We start from the raw sequence: 20,895 nt of genomic DNA on the forward strand, positions 1-20,895 counted from the left end.
AAAACTATTAAAATCATCCTTGATACATTTTATACATTGATACTTCCTAATTCTTCTCTTACTACAAATAAACTTCATGGGTTTCAATACTTTCATGTTTTATAATGGTATATAATATACATTCATATACATTACACAGGTGCAATATATAATTATGTTATAGAGGTATAGTGATGAGGGAAAGGCTGTGGATGTGGTCTACCTTGATTTCAATATGGCTTTTGGCAGTGTTTCCCACAGCATTCTCCTCGAGAAACTGTCTGCTCATGGCTTGGACTCGTGTACGCTTCGTTGGGTTAAGAGCTGGCTGGATAGCCAGGCCCAAAGAGACATGGTGAATGGAGTTAAATCCAGTTGGAGGCCGGTCACTAGTCAAGTCCCCCAGGGCTCAGTACTGGAGCCGTTCTCTTTAATATCTTTATTGACGATCTGGATGAGGGGATTGAGTGCACCCTCAGTACATTTGCAGATGACACCAAGATAGGTGCGTGTGTCAATCTGCTTGAGGGTAGGAAGGCTCTGCAGGAAGATGTGGATAGGCTGGACCGATGGGCTGAGGAACTGCATGAGGTTCAACAAGGCCAAGTGCCGGGTCCTGCACCTGATGTGCAACAAACCCAAGCAATGCTACAGGCTGGGAGATGTGTGGTTAGAAAGCTGCCTGGCAGAGAAGGACTTGGTGGCATTGGTTGATAGTTGGCTGAATATGAGCCAGCAGTGTGCTCAGGTGGCCAAGAAGGCCAACAGCATCCTGGCTTGTATAAGAACCGGTGTGGCCAGCAGGTCCAGGGAAGTGATTGTCCCCCTGTACTCGGCTCTGGTGAAGCCGCACCTCGAGTACTGTGTTCAGTTTTGGGCCCCTCGCTACAAGAAAGACATTGAGGTGCTCAAGCGTGTCCAGAGAAGGGCAACGAAGCTGGTGAGGGGTCTGGAGAACAAGTCTTATGAGGAGTGGCTGAGGGAGCTGGGGTTGTTTAGCCCAGAGAAGAGGAGGCTCAGGGGCAACCTTATCGCTCTCTACAGATACCTTAAAGAAGGCTGCGGGGATCGGTCTATTCTCCCACGTGCCTGGAGACAGGACGAGGGGGAATGGGCTCAAGTTGCACCAGGGGAGGTTTAGGTTGGATATTAGGAAGAACTTATTTACTGAAAGGATTGTTAGGCATTTGGAAGGGGCTGTCCAGGGAAGTGGTTGAGTCACCATCCCTGGATGTCTTTAAAAGACGTTTAGATGTAGAGCTTAGTGATATGGTTTAGCAGAGGACTTGTTAGTGTTAGGTCAGAGGTTGGACTCGGTGATCTTGGAGGTCTCTTCCAACCTAGATAATTCTGTGATTCTGTGAGTATATAATTATGTTTCATTGGAGCAGGTGTCCAGTATAATACTGGTTTCCATGTGTGGTGGTTTTACTGTGCTAGGCAGCTGAACACCACAACCGCTCTCTTACTCCCCCTCCTCAGATGAGGAGGGGAAGAAGTAAAGGAAAGAACAACTCACAGGTTGAGATAAGGATGATTTAATTAAAGAGAAAAAAATATTATTAAGGAAATATTATTATTAATTAAACAATTCAACTAAAGGGAAAAAAGGGAAAGGGGAAGTGGGAAGGGGAAAAGGAATAACAAAACAAAACAAGTAAAGGCTATGTGGAAGTGCAGAGGAAAGAAATTACTCTCTACTTCCCACAAATGAGCGATGCTTGACCACGTCCTTGAAGCAGGGCCTCAACGCACGTAGACAGTGTTTGGGAGGAGGACAGACGTTTTCGCAACGAGAGCCCACCCCTCCCCTCTTCTTCCTTTTTCTACCTTTTATTGCTGAGTGTGACATCATATGGTGTGGAATATCCCTTTGGTTGGTTTAGGTCAGCTGCCCTGCTGATGTTTCTTTCCGACTTTTTTGCCCACCCCCTAGGAGGGTTAGAGAAAGTCCTGATGCTGTGCCAGCACTTTGTGGGCTGCTGCAGGAAAAGTTAACATCCCAGCCCGACCCAGTACACCATGAATCAGATAAGACTTAGATTTAGAGTTTCCAAATACTCTCAATGAGGCATTTTGATTAACTTCTGAATGTACCTAGGGAAAGGAACAGCAATCTGAAAATATCTACAATTAAAAGTATTTGCTATACCTCTTGATGTAATAACTAAACTGCTAACTTCCCACATTAAAAAAAAAAAAAAAAGACCAGAAGACATCTGACAGGAAAATCTTGAAAGTAAAATCTTGAAAGTAAATGTAAATTCATGGGAATGTTAACAGTTTGCTGCATGGAGGTTGGTGGTGGGTGATATCGTTCTGGGTGATTTACCATCTAGAAGTGTGAATCTAAAAGTCATTTTAAAGTAGTAGACATGGTATTGCTTGCTCCTTAAAGTCAACTAGAAGGAAGCTTCCAAGGTATCTCTACACTAGCGAACATTTTGGGAGACTTTAAATAAGTAAAAACAATGACTCTTAGAAAGTGAATGGCTTCATAAGAAGACACCAAGAGTTTTCTATTAAATTTTCATTCACTGATGCCTCTGAACTATTCCTACAATTTCTTCTTCTGTGCCGCCCTCCCCTACCAGTAGCTCTATCTACAGTGTCAATATTACAGAAGAAGCTGAAAAAGAGTGAAAGATAGGTTAAAATATTATCTTCTGATCTAACATTGCTATACAGGTATACCAAATATGCACTTCACCTACAAGTTCTTACAACATTCCTTCAGAGCTGGTGAAAGCTAGAGCATGGTACCTGAACCTATGAGAACACAAGGACATTTCAACATTTTCTGATGTTTTCTCAGGAAATCCAAACAAAAATGAGGAGCAGAAGTATAAGCTATTAAAGTACATATACATTTCTGGAAAAAACAACAACAACAACAACAACCACTATTAAATCATACAGTGGATATACTGGGGACATTGATTTGTGAGTATAATCAAAATCAGGAAGGAAAATTGTCCTTTCAGGAATTACAACTCTAATCCTTATCTAGATACCTAGGAAGGTAGCAGAGGAAACTACACTACCAACATGAAAATATATGCCCCACTTTATCTTCTCTATTTCCCTAAGTATGAATAAACATAAAAATGGGAATGTTGGCTGAAACATACCCCTTTGTCAAGTAGACTGATCCATAACACATTCTCCATTAGGAGCTGAAGGCAGGATTTTAAAACATAGGCCCATTTAAAGGAAACAGCAGAACATTTATTTACATAAACATCTGGCTTGCACATACAAAATAGTAAGCAATACATTCACATGATCAAGTATATCATTCACTTATAGAACTCACTAGAAAGTGATCACCTTTGCAAAGAGATTGTTTTGTTTTCTTAAGTGACATTTTCTAAGCACATCCACAAAAACTTATGTCCTAAGAGGCAAACCACATATGAAACCATGCTGAAAAATGGATTGCATAGACTGTAAAGCTAGGAAGAAATGACTTCTTGGCATCACCAGAACTTGACCTGGCTCAAAAGTAAAACCACTGGCTCAACAAAAAAAAATTATTACCCATTTCCTTGAGAAAGGAAAAACAACTCCTAGATATAACTCGGGAATTTAGGGGACTCCAAGAGTTTTCATCACAGATTTACTCATGCAGGAATCTAAATCTCATAGTCATAACAACACAAATCACTTCAGCGCACCTTCATTTCTAGCATTAATCTTGTAATTTCTTGAGAATTCTATTGATTTACTAAGAATTGATACAAGCTTGCACAAATATGTCTATGTGTTCATGGGCTGGGAATAACAGATGTGTGCATGCAGTTGCAATTTTAGTATGTGCAAGTTAGGACTACACAACTGGAATTGGGTATTTGTGCATGCTCAACTTTGTATTTTTTTTTTGCCCCACATGTTTGTTTGTAAATTGTACTGCCTCACTTCACAACTGTGCCTGATTTTATGTTCCCTGTGATGTTTCTAAAAACAGCTTGCAAAGAATATTAAAAAGCTTGTTCTAATCTGTAAGCCTCTGTCTCATTTCATCTCTGCATCCAGTTCAAAACCCATGAGGAACACTCTTATACAAAAATCAATATAAAACTTTTATTGGCCTGCCATAGGCACAATCTCTTTAACAACTTTAATTTAAAGCAATTAACTGGTTCCAAATTTTAAAATTTTAAAATTCATTAAGATATCAATCTAAAATTTTAAAAAAATTCATTAAGATATCAATCCCTTATAACAGAACAATGATCTGCTTTTCATAATGGTAAACCATTTTTATTTACATCTACATTCAGTCTAGTTTCAGACAGACCAAAAAAAAAAAAATAAATGTGGATTCTGTGTCTTCTCAGGGGACACTGTTCCATACCTTAACAGACTTTGTGTCAGGAAGATTTTTCTAATAGAGTCTTGACCCGATGCCTCAGGTTTTCAATAGACCTTAAAATAACCGAGTTCACGTCTGTTCTGTCTTGGTTTAAACCTTTTACATGCAGTGATAGGATGGAGAAACCAGTTTTATTTATATATTTTTTTCCAAAAAAAAAAAAAAAGGGTTAACAAAATATGATTTGCAAGTCTACATCAAATTAAAAGATTTGAAAAAAAAAAAAAAAGGGATGTTTTCAGAATCCGAATCACAAAACATTTGTGAAGTCACAAAAAATTGGAAGTCACAAAACATTTGCAGAAAGTCTTGGAAGTTCTTGACTCGTCTGGAACTCCAAATAAAGCTCCAGAATAGTTAGCAAAACAGCAGGAGGTGAAGTGGCAACAATGATTTGTTCTTGATAGCCCAAATGATGAAAGCATCATTTGGAGTGTTTAAGAAAAATCCAAATCACCATGCTTGTTTTGAAGCAGTGATTTTATTCTGGGCAGAATAGTACAAGAAAGAGCTGTGGAAAGTACAAGGAAAAGGAGTAAAAATAATTGCAAGTTCATGTTGACCACCAGAGCTGTTAAATTTGCCCTACTTCAGGAGTTACAGATAAAAAAGTTAAATATATTTATTAAGCCATGTCAGGTACATGTTATATATTGGTGGTAGGCTCTCCACAACTGAACAGTAAAACTACTATTTTAACCCTTATTTTGCCCCTCACTTCTACCTAATCTCTTCTTCCACAACCTATAAAGAAAGTGCAGCATCAGATTTCATATACTGCCATCATTATAATTTGAGCAAATCTGAGCATATCTACCCTGTAATTACTTGTGAGTTCTATTATCTCCATATTTTGGATGAAGAAGTGAGAAATATAACTTCGATGGCTACGTGAGGTTAGAGGTTTGTGATACAGCACACCTGAATCAAGTTGCTGAGGAACAACTGGGATTCAAAAGACTAAAGAAGAATAAACCAGGGAATACTATTATAGTCCTCCAGTAGTACAAATAAATGGAAGAATAGATCAAAAGAGAAATGAACAGATTAAAGGCTAAAGTTGATCTTTTTTCCTCTAGAGTACTCCTCTTTCCATCTAAACCTGACAACATAACTCAAAAAGACTATAGAGATTGGAGCAGTAGGTTACTCAACCAAAGTCAGGTATTAATAATGAAACTCAAAAAAAAAAAAAAAAAAAAAAAGTGAGAAGAAACTTGAATGGATTCTAGACCAGATCTGTTCTTTATAACCCTAGGGTAAGCTCATGGGGGCTGAATGCATAGTGCAGGCTGATGCCACTGCGAAAGTTGCTGGTTTCAGGAACCTGGAACGCACATAGGATCTATCCATCACAAAGAACAATAAACACAAAAATACACGCTGACCCTTAAGGAAGCTAACTGTTGGGAAATATTTCAACTAGAGTTGGAATTAAATCAAGGCAAGTTATCTTATAAACACACACAAATAAAACAAGATTTTTTTGTCAGTAAAACATACATCCATAAAAAGGAGAAATATAATTATATTCATGCAGATGCACAGAATGCAGGGAAAACACATTTACTCTACTGTCTATCCTTGGTATTTTCTGTTATTCTGATCAAGTAGACTCCAAAGGTTTTTCATGTATTATGCCTTCCCAAAATCATCTTCTCCATACGTCTGTACACCTGTAATTTTTTCCTGTAAATCTGCAGTGCACAGACTGCAATATAAGAGACAGAGCTGCTGCACTTTGCTTACACAATGTACCTTAACAGACTGTACTGGGTCTGGCTGGGATGTTAACTTTCCCTGCAGCAGCCCATACAGTGCTGCGCTCTGCACTTGTAGCTAGAACAGCAGTGGTATCACACTGGTGTTGTGTCTGCTGCTGAGAAGTGCTGGCACAGCATCAGGACTCTCTCTGACCCTCCTAGGGGGTGGGCAAAAAGTGAGAAAGAAACATCAGCAGGGCAGCTGACCTAAACCAACCAAAGGGATATTCCATACCATATGATGTCACACTCAGCAATAAAAGGTGGAAAAAGGAAGAAGAGGGGAGGGGTGGGCTCTCGTTGCGAAAACGTCTGTCCTCCTCCCGAACACCGGCTACGTGCGTTGAGGCCCTGCTTCAAGGACGTGGTCAAGCATCGCTCATTTGTGGGAAGTAGAGAGTAATTTCTTTCCTCTGCACTTCCACATAGCCTTTACTTGTTTTGTTTAGTTATTCCCTTTCCCCCTCCCTTTTCCCCTTTCCCTTTTTTCCCTTTAGTTGAATTGTTTAATTAATAATAATATTTCCTTAATAATATTTTTTTCTCTTTAATTAAATCATCCTTATCTCAACCTGTGAGTTGTTCTTTCCTTTACTTCTTCCCCTCCTCATCTGAGGAGGGGGAGTGAGAGAGCGGTTGTGGTGTTCAACTGCCTAGCACGGTAAAACCACCACACAGACCTAGCAAAATACCCTACATGGTTTGCCAAAAAGTCATCTAGATGTGACTTCTGTCATGTAAGTACATGACAGTTTCATGGGAAAAAAAAAAAAAAAGAAAAAAAAAGAAAAAAAAAGTAGAAAGTAGTTAAAGCTCTCACATATGTGAGAAAGACAATAAACCTAATTGCTACACTATAACTCTGAGCTAGTTTTGGATTAATATATATATATATATATTTATAAAGAAAGTGGCAGATAGTTGATGAATTTTCCATTTCTTGAAGACTTCTGGGTAAGACACACTGTAGTCAAGCACATGAAATAAGTAAATTGGTGAAACTGGTGGCCATACCTGTAGGAAGGCAAACTATATGATCTAATGGCCACTGCTGACCATAAAATGTTTTGGTCTAGTTTTTCATAAAACAGCTTAAGTCCAATCATTCTTTCCACTCACAGGAGGCAGGGCTTGGGTCAAAGTGACATGGCGGAAACACAAATGAGGATTAGTATACTCAGTATCTTAGGGATTAAGTAAAATTGTCTAAATGTTTAAAACATATTTTTACATTTAATGAAACCAAAGTTTTTAGCTGACAGTGGATTCCTTTCCATATCCAATAATTATTAAAGATCATAAAGATATACTTATATGGGTGTTGAAGTAATTTGGCTGTTTTACAATGCACCCGAGGCATGCAGATATATCTTTAACAATCACACACTCTGAACTCTGTGAGCACCTGGTTGTGCTTGTTCCTGAGTGAGGACCTAAGAAAGTACTTTCTAAAGAAGTGGCAAATGCATTTAAACAGAGGAAAAAAAAAAAAAAAACAAAAAAAACAAAAAAAAACTTTAAACAATGCTGAATTCTAGGACTGTGACCTTTGGTGGGAAATTAATGAGTTTATTTGGATATTCAGGTAATGCTTCAACTTTTCTTTTCCCCATGTACCAGAGAGGCAACATGTATTGTTTAGTTTAGTCTCCATAAGAAACTGTTATGTTCAGTTTAAAGAAAGCCCTAGTATATCTCAGGACATATCGAGCAAAATATAAAGAAATATTCTCCAGTAGAAATATAATTACCGATCAGCACTCAGCCAAGTTCAACCACAATTGCACTTGAGTTAATTACATTATGTACAGAGTAGAGAAATGTCCTCACTTGTCCACTGAAATATTTTTATTTCATATTCCAATACCACAGAATCAAGTTCTGGAAAGAAGCATGTGATGCAAGAAAAACAACTTTGATTGCCACATACGCGCACAACTTAAAGAAAGTCTTGAAAAACACTCAGGTCTGCCAACAGAAGAGTCCAACTGAGACACCCTTAATAGCAATCCCAAAGAGCCGCTGCCTGAGCAGCACAGATCACTGCTTGTCCCTGTCGGTGCTGTCATGACAGCAAAGCACATATACACTTACTCTGAGCCTGGTGGGAAAGACTTCCACTGTTTTCTTAATTTGCCCCAATAACTGAAGCCCTAAAATTAGGTAAGAGACAGGTGGTTTTTCTTCCTTAAAAAAATAACTTTAAAAGTATTAGCTGTGTCACTAAGACCACTCCAGGAGGTATAACAAATTTTAGAATATAGGGTAGAAAAATGCTCTGGACACATACAACAAAAGAGAAAAAATATGAAGAGGCTTGTTGTTTATGTTTTACTTTAAAAGAAACCTTAAAGTTTTCAAGGAACTGTATCATACTTTAAGAAAGATACACTAGCCTTTTCTACATAATCCTGAAACTTTTAACATAATCCTCTCCATTCCCACCATGTCTTTTCTCCTTTTGCAATCTGTATGAATATTTTGCCTAGATATTTATTAAGATTTTTTAAAGTATTTTGAGGATAGCTAAGTGAGCTGTCATACATAATTTTTGCTCTGTTTCTGTAATGGTCCTGAATTCCTCAAAATTGAAATCAGCTCTGTGAATGTAAAAGATATAAACAGTCAGCCCTGATGACTAAAAAAGGCGAATGAGGTAACGGTAATGCTGGTGAAGCTGTTTGTCTCCAATGTACCATAAATAGTGAAGTGAAATTAAAATTTTTCAATCAACATCACTTATGCACATGCGTGCACATACACACGCGCTCGCACACACACACACATATGAAAAAGCTGCCTGACGAGAAGCAGACTGGATCAGGAGTTCAAGCAGAGGTTCTTGAAAATAAAACAAAACAAACAACAATAAAAAAGTTGGGCTTTTTAATGCTGTTGTTGTTCCTATATGGTGGGATCTCCTAGCTGCAGGAAATGATGGCTTGTAGTACAGACCTCCTTAATTTCCTGCAAACTCTCCCCAAGCAGAAGTCACTTTTCTTTGCCATATATCTAAGCCCTACTGAAGCTTCCTCTACTTCACTTACATTAAATGAACAGAAAAAGATAGATATATCTCATTAACAGCCATATCTTCTCCCTGTCTTGAAATGTAATGAGCAAACATATAGAAACCCCACTGCTATTAATGTTAATTAGTCTTCCCTCTACATGGAGAAAATAAATATAAATACATACATAATAAATAGTAATACATATTTAAAATAATACATAGCATTTTTACATTTTTTTTCCCTTAGGATTCAAAGTATTTTTAAGCTATTAAGATCTCAAAAACTGCAAATGATTAATAAGGTGAGACAGAGAGTGATAGATGATTTGTCCAAGGTTAAGAAAGAAATCTGTGGCACAATAAGGAAGTCCTATTAGATTTCTTGCCTCCTAGTCTTATTCCTTAAAACCATTCTTCTAAGAGATTGATAGCAATTAGTCTCCATGGAACCAGGACACCATTTAATTAATCACACAATAGAAAAAGGCTGTCTCAAAAAAAAAAAAAAAAAAAAAAAGTCTTTCCCATTCCAGTAGTATATTTGTAATGTACAGTGACAGGAGGACAGGAGAAGACCAGAAAAAAGGACATTTCTCTTGAGCGGGTTAATTAATTAACATAGATTGCCTGAATTCAGTCCAAGAAATCTATGCCAAGGAGGAATCCTGTAGCGCTTTTCCTAACTGAGCCTGGATCAGTCCCCCAAATACTAATGTATTTGCTCTCTCAAGAGCACAGAAGGAAGTCATGAAGCCAGGTATGAAACTGCCCTCTCAGAGCAATAAAGACATCCTTGATGAAGATCATGCGTCAAAGGCCAGAAAGAGTGTTTATCAACTGAGGAAACTGGGATAAGGAGAACACAGAATACTAAAACTATCAAAACTAAGAATAGCTGTTTTGTCTGGAATAGGTATTTTACAAGATTTCTACAGTTATATTATTTCCTGTTTGATGAGAGATGATTCCAAAGTGTAGGCTTATATCCAAATCCTCACTTCACTAAGGCTTAGAAGGGGTCAGAAATAAGGTTTCTTTCACAGAGTTTCCTGCTAGTTAATAAAGTCAATTCTGTGAAGGTTGATTTGTTTGTGACAGCTGAATGCACGTTTTTTTTCTCCTTTTTTTTCCTTGTCATTCTACAATCACATTTGACTATAAAAAACAATTATTAACTTTTAAAAGTCAACATTAGCCACTGCATATTGCAAATGTTGAGAATATTATTATTTGTATTTCCTAAACAATATAAAACATATGATAATGGAGATGGTTTGGGCAAGATTGCATTGCATCTGTTAGCTCTTTTTTTTTGTTTGTTTTATTTTGTTTTTTTACAAAATCACTTTGGGTTGGTATCCATTACACTCCACATAGCTACTCAGAATAAATTACTCAGTGGCTCCCAGAAACCCACATGCTACTGCTCTTTGGAAAAGTCCATTACCCTTTGGCAAAGGACCTCAAGACTATTCCAGATGCTAAAGCTTCTTGAAATTTTGTCCCTTCACTTAATTGTATTGTATCTGTGCCATTCAGCATCATCTGCAATCTGGCACTCTATAACATATCTTCCCTATCATTTTTTGCCCTCAAAAGTACTTTATGCTCTACATTTCTCATTTTCTTAAAAATATGTTATTTGTACAAATAAGAAATCTTCCAAATCTTTATGGAAAGGGCCAAGTCAAAAAGAGCTTTGTGAGGAGATACTGGGGTTAATTACAGAATAAGAACATAAACCAAGTTTGAAAGTACCTCAAGAGGTCTTCAGCTTAAGCTGCATGAATAGAACTCAGGTCTGAGCTAAGACTAACTTGCTCAGGGATTTTTCTAGTTGTCTATTGAAAAACTCCTAGGACTGAGCCTGCACAGCCTCTCTAGGCAATCTGCTCCACTGTCTGGTTTCATGGTGAAAAAGAGTTTCCCAATATCCACTCTGAACTTCCGTTGTCTCATCCTCCCACTGTTCACTGTTGTGAAGAGTCTGGCTCTTCTCTTTGATAACCTCCTTGTAGGCTGCTGTGCAGGATCAACATTTTCCCAAGGCTGATACAGACCTCAGTCTCTCCAGCTGAGGTACTCTAGCCGCTGACTGTCCTGGGGGGCATCCCCTGAACTAAAGATGATCAAGATAACTTTAGAGATGGAGCCAGAAGAATCTCATCAGTACAGTCCTGCAATCAAATGAATCAGTCCGCAAAGACGAATGAGTGCAGTACAGTGCCAGGTCTTTGGGACACAAGCAAGGATCTCTCACAGTATTGCCCATTCTGTATAGATGATATATGATAACTCAGTATAAGACAAATAAATGTATCTGTATACAAGTTATCTCTTGGATAATTTTACAACATGACTATACTGAACAGAATGAGAAACATTATCCTAATGACATTTTCCAATTAACACTAGAAGAAAGAGATATCAAAACAAAAGATCTGTATCTCTCTGATCATCAATACACATTTTTGAAAGCAATTGAATAGAAATATACTATTTATAATGCAACTTCTCCTATTCCAGTTTCATCAGTCACAGGTACCTTAGGATGTGTTTATCAGCAAACAGTGTATCAAGCTGGGAATCGTAAAAAAAGGCAAGGGGGAAAGCATTGACTTGGTGTGGAAAGAACCAAATTCAGTAACCATATAAGGAGTATTCAAAACACATTTAAGCAAAGTAGGGGTATGAATCACCAAGTCCAATGTTACAAATGTAGCCTGCGTTAAAGTCAATGGCAAAATCCATCAGGATTTCAAAAAACATGAGATCTACAGGTGAGAATTCATATACAGACTGGAAGCCACTCTCAAAGTGAGGTTATGCCTGAAGAAGGACTAGTCCAAAACAGTATGTTAGAGATAGAGGTCAACCATGATAATCAGAGCTAAAACATGCCATCATGCTTACTCTCAATAAATGTATGCCACTGCACTTGCAACTTTCCTTGGCAACTCAAGTCTGACCTCTGTCATGAGCCTCAAGAGTGATGTTCAATTCAATTAATACATATTAAAATATTGCTTATATGGTTAAGAAATAACAGTTATTCACTTTACTTTGGGATCCGAGTCTCTCCAGTCTCTTTAAGGAGAGGTATTTTTACTCTGCTCTGCTTCAACATTCACATTAATATCTTTATTAAGCAGCCCTGAGCCAGTAACTGAGAGCTTAGTAAAGCCCTTCTCTGCCTAATGTTCAAAGATAATCACATCAAAGAAACAGTTTTTGCTAATTTAAACAGTCATCAAGAGACCATTTATCTGCTGGAGGCCTTCTCAACACACTTTCTCCTCTACTCTTCAGATATATCATTGACCAGGTCAATTCCAGGATACTTCCATTACCTACCATCAACTGTAGCCAAACTCCTTATGCATTCCAGTTTTGAGACAGAATAATGCTGTGTCTTTCCATTGATATCAATAGGTTCATTCTGCTCACACTGAATGAGTGTCCTTCACTCTTCCCTCCCTCGTCTCTCCCCTCCCTATCCTTTCATGCCAGGAAAGGAAGGAATTCTCTTTTTCCTGCTCAAATATCCAATAATCGTTACAGCCATCTGCTTCAATACAACAAACTCTTCATAGAAGCCCATCTAAATGGCAAATCATTAGAGATTAAGATGATTTATTTTAGTTTCGTACAGTGTCACTGGTTTAAGTTTTAATAAAATAAAAAATAACTAAGGATTTGGGAAGTACTGTGGCTTACCTCTGTGAAAACTCCCTCTCTTGCCAATACTCTCTATCGCTGCTGACAGACATTAGAACATTCCTTTCATCTCCTTCCTCTTCTTGCAGTTCAACCTATCCCCTTAGGAGTATTTGCTTTCTCTAAGATAGATTATATATTGTATGCAACATGAAAACCTTACACACTTTTTCTACCATCTGCAAGGCTTTTCTGCCCACTTCTTAAAAAAGAATTAAATCAAACCCCTTATTACTCTTTCCATTTTGTATAAATAAAACAGGATTACTTTTTTGTTAGAAACTAAAACAAATGGATTGGTATTTCCAGATATGTGCATCTAAATTAAAGAAGCATTTTTTAATACAGTCAACCAAATTTCCAAGCCTAGGGGGACCAAATGTGGAATGCAAACTGTGATAAAGAGCAAATATGAAGCATACACATACACACACACACAAAACACCCCCCTATTTCATGCAGAAAACACGATCTAATATGGGATCAATTTCTTTCAAATAATTCTTTCTGCATCCCAGTGTGACTCCAGGATGTGCAAATTAAGATAAATTTTATGGGTCAAATTCTTCTTACCACTACATGTGCTCAAGTCAACTGAAATTGATGACAACTGGATGCTGTGTCAGAGGGTGGAATTTGGCACAGAAAGTTACGATGTAAGGAGATGTTATAAAAATAAAAATGACATGGTGCTCTGAATGAGGGAGGAAACAATTCTCAATGTGGCTTGGGAGAGATAAAAGCATAGAGAAGCAGGAAAAGTTGACCAAATAGCTAGTAGATTGTCAGATAAATTTCAGTCATCAAAACAGAGTCAACTGCAATGATGTAAATGAAGATTTACTTAACAGCCCTTGATGAATGTAACTCCATTCCACAGCTAACTCCAATGGAAGTAAAGCTACAGCAACTCCAAATCCTGATCCACTCAGAGCTTAAAAGATTCATTCATTACTTCTGTATTATTTGGAAATCCAAAACACATATTTAAGACTCCATCATTGCAGAGCTTTATGTATGGTTTCATTAAACAAAATGCTGTGATTAAACCTTCAGTATGAACATCCCTCCTCTTCCTTCTATTTTTTAAAACAGAAATGTCCCTAAAAGAAGTCTGTGTAACTTGCAAAACAGAACTAAATCAAAAACAGATTCACATATTCATGCAGATGATTTAGCAGTAATATTTCTAGCAGTAGGAGTTTGCAAATATTATCAAATCCATGTTCATGTCTTATGACAACTGACCGATGAAAACCAGAAGCTATTCTGACACATATTTTAACCCATTTTTCTGCTACCAGGATAAATATGAGCATAAATGTCTTCCTGGTTAAACTTTTGCTCATTTGAGTGAAATGTGAAGATGTGTCATGTCCTCAGCTGAGTTTCAGAACTATTCAGGATGTCATGTAGCATTTAATTTCAAGCTCCATTTAGAAAAAAGAATTGAACATCTAACCTGGAACAACTATCCTTCCAGCTGTTGGATGATTCATTTCCATCACAAGTCCATTGTGCAGCACCTATTAAAAAGAAATATATGTGATCAAAAAACTATAACTAGTTCCTAAACTCAAGAGGAAAAAAGGATTCATATATTATGATTTTATTTCAAAGAACATCTAAAAATACAGAGCTAAAATTTACGTAATTCACTTAATATATAAAATGGAAGCCCTGATGTTTGACACTACTCTCTGTATATGCATCTCAATAAATGCTTCTGTAGGACTTTACATGTTTAACGTATCTTTAAGCTCCTGTATCCAACATCAAGCACAAGCAACTGTGCTGCAAGCGTGTCATACTTTCCACCACTGACAGACAACTGCTAGCAATGTGGAATGAGAATTAAAACCCTATCCCACTTCCCCTTTTACTCTGCAATATATATTAAAGGCATACAAGCAGCTTACATTCTCTAGTTTTCTGTTACTCAGCTGATTTGGGGCTCTTAATTGATCATGCTATGCAATATCCTAGTAGCTCTTACAAACATTAAGGAAAGACATCAAAAGTTTGCAGTTATTTCTGTTCTTTAGGGAGTGTATGCCATAACTCAATCCTGTGTTTCTCTGTGTGGGATGATTATTCACCACAATTTCCAGTTTCTTGCTATTAACCTCAACCAGAAAAAAAAAAAAAAAAAAAAAAAAAAAGTATGAAAAAGTACCAAAAGCTGCCAAAACTCTCAAATAACAGAGAAAAGAAATTCATAATAGGAAATTCACTATTCAGTGGAAGTCTACATCCAAAGTCAATGAGTACTCTTTTTAGCTTCCTCACCTATTGCTCTGACATCCTTCTAACACCGTTAGCTTAGTCAAATAATCAGAAATATTAATATTCTCTGTAATTGAAGTATCCTGTACAGATAAGCTTCCCACTAACCAATTGTTTTTATATCCAATGTAACAACAAATCTGATAATAAAATAAGAGTGCCTTGCCAAAGATAACACCTGTAGAAATGAAGGACAGGAAAAGACCCTTAAGTGATCACCTAGTCTATCTACCTTTTCACCTTCCATTGTGAATAACATCAGCAACTTGACTAATAATGATATGTATTGGTCTAATTATTCTCGAAAATTTCCAGTAAACAAGATGACGATTTTCTTAATATAGTCTGTACCAGATTCTCGTATTCTTAGCATTAGAACTTCTTCCCCTAATACAGAATATAAATATCTTTGCGTTGTATTAAACATCTTCATTCCTGTCTTGTCCCCAACTGGATACAGAAAACCTATCAGTAGCATCTTTATAACATTCTTCAACATACTGGAAGATTGTAATCACATCCTCCCTCTGTCTGCTCTTTCCTAGACTAAACAAAACTAATCCTTTTAACCATTCCTTCCAGGTCAGATTTTGTGGACTTTATATCTGGGTAGAATAGCATCCTTAAGAAATTCCCATTCTTGAACAGGTGGAGTCAAAAGGTCAAGTCAGCTTTCTCTTAGCTTCTGGGGTACATCTATTTAGATGGCATTTAGAAAGATATTTCTGATAAAAGATGCTGGTAGAAGAAAGTCTGTTCACTGGTCTAATTGTTTGGCGCTTTACCAGATCATTAGTTCTATTTCTCTTTCGGGAGGTTAACACCAATTTTGGTAAATATTCAAGCGAGACATTCATATATATATATATATATATATATTCCTAAAAGACAGAACTGGAAAATGTAATTGCTTGTTTTAATTCCTATTTAGAATCTTTCCCTTAATAAAACAGTGTTGAAAGTTTAGCCTTCTTTCTCCATAACTTACTTGTATAGGTTTTCTTTATGCATTTTTTGAATTATTTATGGTTTGAAAGCAAGAAAACTAACTCAATTGAACTTGAAATCAACAGGACATTCAGATGCACACCCACTTTAGATTGCAAACTAAAGGCTGGGCCTATAAATGACATCACTTGGTTAAAGAAAAACACATGCTCTAGCAACTAACTCAGGGTTCAACAAAATTCATGCCTTTCTGTTCCAGGTCCCTACAATCAAATTCTGATTTTGCAGACTTATAACACTTTTAAAATATTTCTTTTTATTAGTTTCAAATTCCATCTCCTTTTTCTTTACAGCATGAACTAAGAAAAGACTTCTGTATCTTTCAGGATCAATAGTAACTTCTATTCCCTTTTAAAAATAATTAAAGATGCATTCTAAAACTTCCTTTCCATTTTCATGATATGTAAGGTGTTGATTTTCCCTTTCAGATACATTTGATCTAGAACACTGAAATTCTGTAACTCTTGTTACTCTTCTGTTTATTTTCTACAGTTATTACTGATACAGATCAATATTCTCAGATCTATCTTTCTTGAAGGACTCAATGCTTATAACTTAACCTCCATGCAATGAGTCTAGCCAAAGACTGATTTTTTTCCCACACCATTATACTATTTCAAAGAATTGTGTATTTCCCATTTAATGTGTTCCACTATTAGAATTCTCAAAAATAAAGAAAAAATAATAATAATAAAAAAACACTTTAGTGACTCCTCCTCATGTTCTCATGTGCATTCTAAAAAATTCATAGAAGCTTACAAGACTAGAATACAATGTTCACATCCTTTACCATCAAAGACAAGGGAAGTCTCAGAACAAATTAAGAGGCAGAACCTTGAAGGTCTTCTCTATTGTCTTGTACCCCTCCTATGGTTATGATCCTTCTTATGTGGTAGAGTCCTCTGTCCATTTTATATTCATACACGTTAGCTCAGCATAAGGAATTGATTAATTAAGATGATCATATAAAAGATGATTGCTATAAGTAGATTTTTTTTGTTGTTTTACATTACTTTTTTCCATATGGCTTACTTTCCAGGCTAGAAATATTCTATTACTATATTACCTGTTACCATTTGAGGTTGTGTGAATCAAATTAATGTTTGAGTGGCATTTTAGTCTAAAATCACAGAATCTCTGATCTGTGATTCTGTGATTTTAGACTGACTATAATGGGATCATTGCAAGGGAATCAGAAGCATGGTCTGTCCTTCACTAATAACCTTTTCATGCTGTTTCATTTTATTCTAAATACAGTCATCTAATAAATTAAAACAGGAACCTCTCTTGTCTGTCTGCTGGTTAATGAAAAGAAAACCTGATGTCACCATTTTTTAATCTTAGCTCAATGACAACACTAGTAGTGTTCCACTGTTATCTGTGACATGTCCACGTATAACTGTTTTTTTCTGTTAATACATATTTATGTCTTTCAGCCTGACACTTAGAACTGCAAAGGCAAAGTCTCTCATATTTGCATGAAACAAAAATGTACATAACATAAAATAGTAAAAAAATACTCAGCATCCTATTGATGTGAATCGAATATAGTGTTGCTTTGAATTGTGCCATCCTGGTATGTTAGTACGATTCCTAAATTAACTTTTGTTAAATTATCTTTTTTTGTTTGTTTGTTTTCTTGCAGACCGAATTTGTAAAATGATATACCTACTACATATATGATACAGAATATATGTACATTTCTATCATTAGTTGCTGCAATTCTATTTTGGAATTATTTACTGCATATGTAGACAGTATCATTTTTGTTCATGTTATAACAGGAAAATATTGTTTAGTGATGGATAATAATAACATAAGTCATGTTTTAATTTTGTTTAGCTGGCACACATCATTGCATGACTTTATTCAAACTACAGCAAATAGAGCAATTCATATGATTGTCTCCTAACCTCAGAGAATAAAATAATTTAATATAAAATTATTTCAATATTATTTTCCTAATATTATACACAAGGAAGTCCACATAGAATCTTTTAAGCACAGATCTTAATATTTTACTTGTGTAAAGTAAACCAAGGGTAATTTAATATATTTCATTTTGTATATTCTCAGTTATTTCATCATTTCCTCTAAGCTTGTCATGAGAACAAGAATAGAGAATACTTATATCAGCTGTTATGAAGCTCAGATTAATTCAGATATAATAACTTCAATGATTAATTTTGCTCTTTTCCCTAATGCTGTTATTAACTGTAAATTCAGAAGTGGTAAAACATTTTATAACAGAGAAATTCCCTTAGCTTTCACAAGGAGGATTAAATATTAACTCTACTTATTTCTGTATTCACACCTGCTTCAAAACCAATCATTCAACTGACACTATTTTTCTGCATTAATATTTATGTTACCATTGAACATGTTCAGTTCAATATTTTTATTTTGGTTGTAATATTTGAGTCTCTTTTGATTCTCATTCTAGTTAATTGACATGTAAGGCAGAAAATTAGAATAAAAGAAACTTTAAAAATATATAATTATGATAAAAAAATAAAATATGTCTGAAAAAAAAATCTTCATGCAAGACTTGTAAGGTTGAAAATCTAGATTCAAATAGAGGCTTTACTTTTGACCACCTTGAGAGTTAAAACTCATTCTCTACAAGTTCACATATCACAAAAAGTGGTACAGGATTATTTTTCAACTTTCACAGATCCTTGAAGAAAAAAAAATAAAAAAAAAAAAAGAAACCGTCATTTTTTAAGGACTGCTTTATTCTTTAAAATAGTAAGACATACAGACACTAATACAGTGGTTTTCTTTGGGACTTATTTGTGAGTATTGATTTACCTGAAGGACAGCTAGGCAGATTATCACCATGCAGGATATGTCTTCAGGAGAATTTAAAGAAATCTGGTACTTCTTGGACACTCCAGAATTTATGGATGTTGCATCACCAACAGCTTGATGATTGCTCCCTTAACTGCTAAACAAGCTAACTGTACATACAAAAAAGGTTGGGTGGCTTTTATTTCAGCAGAAAGATTCTATTAGTGAAGTAACAAAAGCTGTGAAACAAATTAATAATGAATGTACTATTAACAAGCATTCATATTCCTCTGTAGTGCGCTTCCATGACAAAGTTTTGTTAGCAGGGGGCCAAAGGGGTGGCTTCTGTGAGAAGGATCTAGAAGCTGCCCCATGTTTGGTAAGGGCCCCACTGCTGACCAGAGTTGAGCCAGTAAGTGATGTTGTTTGTGCCTCTGTGAGAGCATATTTAAGACAGGGAAAAAAACGCTGTGCCACACAGCAGCTGGCAGAGTGAGAGGAGTGAGGAACAGCCTTGCAGGCACCCAGGTCAGTGAAGAAGAAGGGGGAGAGGTGCTCCAGGCACTGGAGCAGAAGTCCTCTGTGGCCTATGGTGAGGACCATGGTAAAGCAGGTTGGCCCCTGCAGCCCATGGAGTACCACGGTGGAGCAGGGTTCCACACTGCAGCCTGTGGAGGAGACCACGGTGGAGTAGGTTGACCTGCACTGAGGTGGAGTAGGTGGACCTGCACCGACGGAGGCTGCGGACTGTGGAAGACCCCTGCCGGAGCAGATTCTAGGCCGGACCTGTAGCCTGTGGAGAGGAGACCATGCAGGAGCAGGTGACCTGGCAGGAGCTGCTGCCCGTGGGGGATCCAGGTTGGAGCAGTTTGCTCCCAAGGGATGGACCCTGTGGAACGGACCTGTAGAGCAGTTCTTAAAGAGCTTCTGCCTGTGGGAAGCCCACCGTGGATGAGTTCACCAAGGACTGCATCCTGTGGGAGGGACCCCACAGCACAGGGGATGAGAGTGACTGAGAAGGAGCGGAAGAGAAAAAGCGCTATAGACTGACCATAACCCTCATTCCCCCATTCCCCTGTGCCACTCGGGGAGGAGGTGGAAGAGGGTGGATGAGGGGGGAAGGTGCTTTTGGTTTCTTTCCTTTGCTTCTCACTTCTCTAGCTTGTTAGTAATAGGCAATAAATCTTACTATCTCCCTATGCTGAGTCTGTTTTGCCCATCACGATAATTACTGCGCTATCTCCCTGTCCTTATCTCAATCCCTGAGCCCTTTTCATCGTATTTTCTCCCTGTTCCTCTTTGAGGAGGGGGAGTGAGAGAGCGGTTGTGGTGGAGCTCGGCCGCCCACCCAAGTAAAACCACCACAACCCCTCAAAAAAAATGGCTCTGTTACCTGCAAAAGTAAAATATTTTATTGTATTATTGATGTAGCAGCACAAAGGCAGGTAGGAGAGAAACAGAAACACTTTGTCTTTTTTCTCATGGATAATGGGGTGTTTGGCCATCTACTAAATATTTGGCAAATTCTGCAATTATCGCAAGGTTCACTTCATATCATATGAGTTCATTTCAGCTGTAATGTAAATGATTATGCACGTAACCAATCACCTATGACAATGTAGTTCCTTTCTGAACTACCAGCAAGGTTTCAAACCCATTCTAGTTACCACCTAAGAAACAATTAACTTCCATATTCCAAATGGAAGATGATCCTGGAATCAGAAACTTGCCAAGTATGTTACCAGTCAAAATAAATAAATAAATAAATAAAGTTGTAGTTAATGTAGGGCCATGCGTTCTGCATATGCATTTGCACAGATACTACTTTTTCACAGTTTTATCTAGAGTTCAGTGGAAATAATTTCCAGAGATACAAGGGAAATGATGTAAACTTTATATATATATATATATATATATATATATTGAAGTCACAAGATAGCTGGCTGTTGGTAAATGTAATTTCA

The 20,895-nt window shown here is 36.9% G+C and overlaps 1 protein-coding gene across 9 annotated transcripts in view; it reads right to left on the minus strand.

The window, feature by feature from the left end:
• SUGCT (succinyl-CoA:glutarate-CoA transferase) overlaps positions 1–20,895 on the minus strand; it is a 325,562-nt gene that overhangs the window by 36,448 nt on the left and 268,219 nt on the right. For all 9 annotated transcript variants that reach the window (XM_035318765.1, XM_035318769.1, XM_035318773.1 and 6 more), the window contains one exon: positions 14,310–14,373. In XM_035318765.1, coding sequence (XP_035174656.1) covers positions 14,310–14,373 — 64 coding nt within the window. The remainder of the gene's footprint in view (positions 1–14,309; positions 14,374–20,895) is intronic.

This window comes from Oxyura jamaicensis, chromosome 2 (assembly GCF_011077185.1).
Source record: "Oxyura jamaicensis isolate SHBP4307 breed ruddy duck chromosome 2, BPBGC_Ojam_1.0, whole genome shotgun sequence".
NCBI classification, from domain to species: Eukaryota; Metazoa; Chordata; class Aves; order Anseriformes; family Anatidae; genus Oxyura; species Oxyura jamaicensis.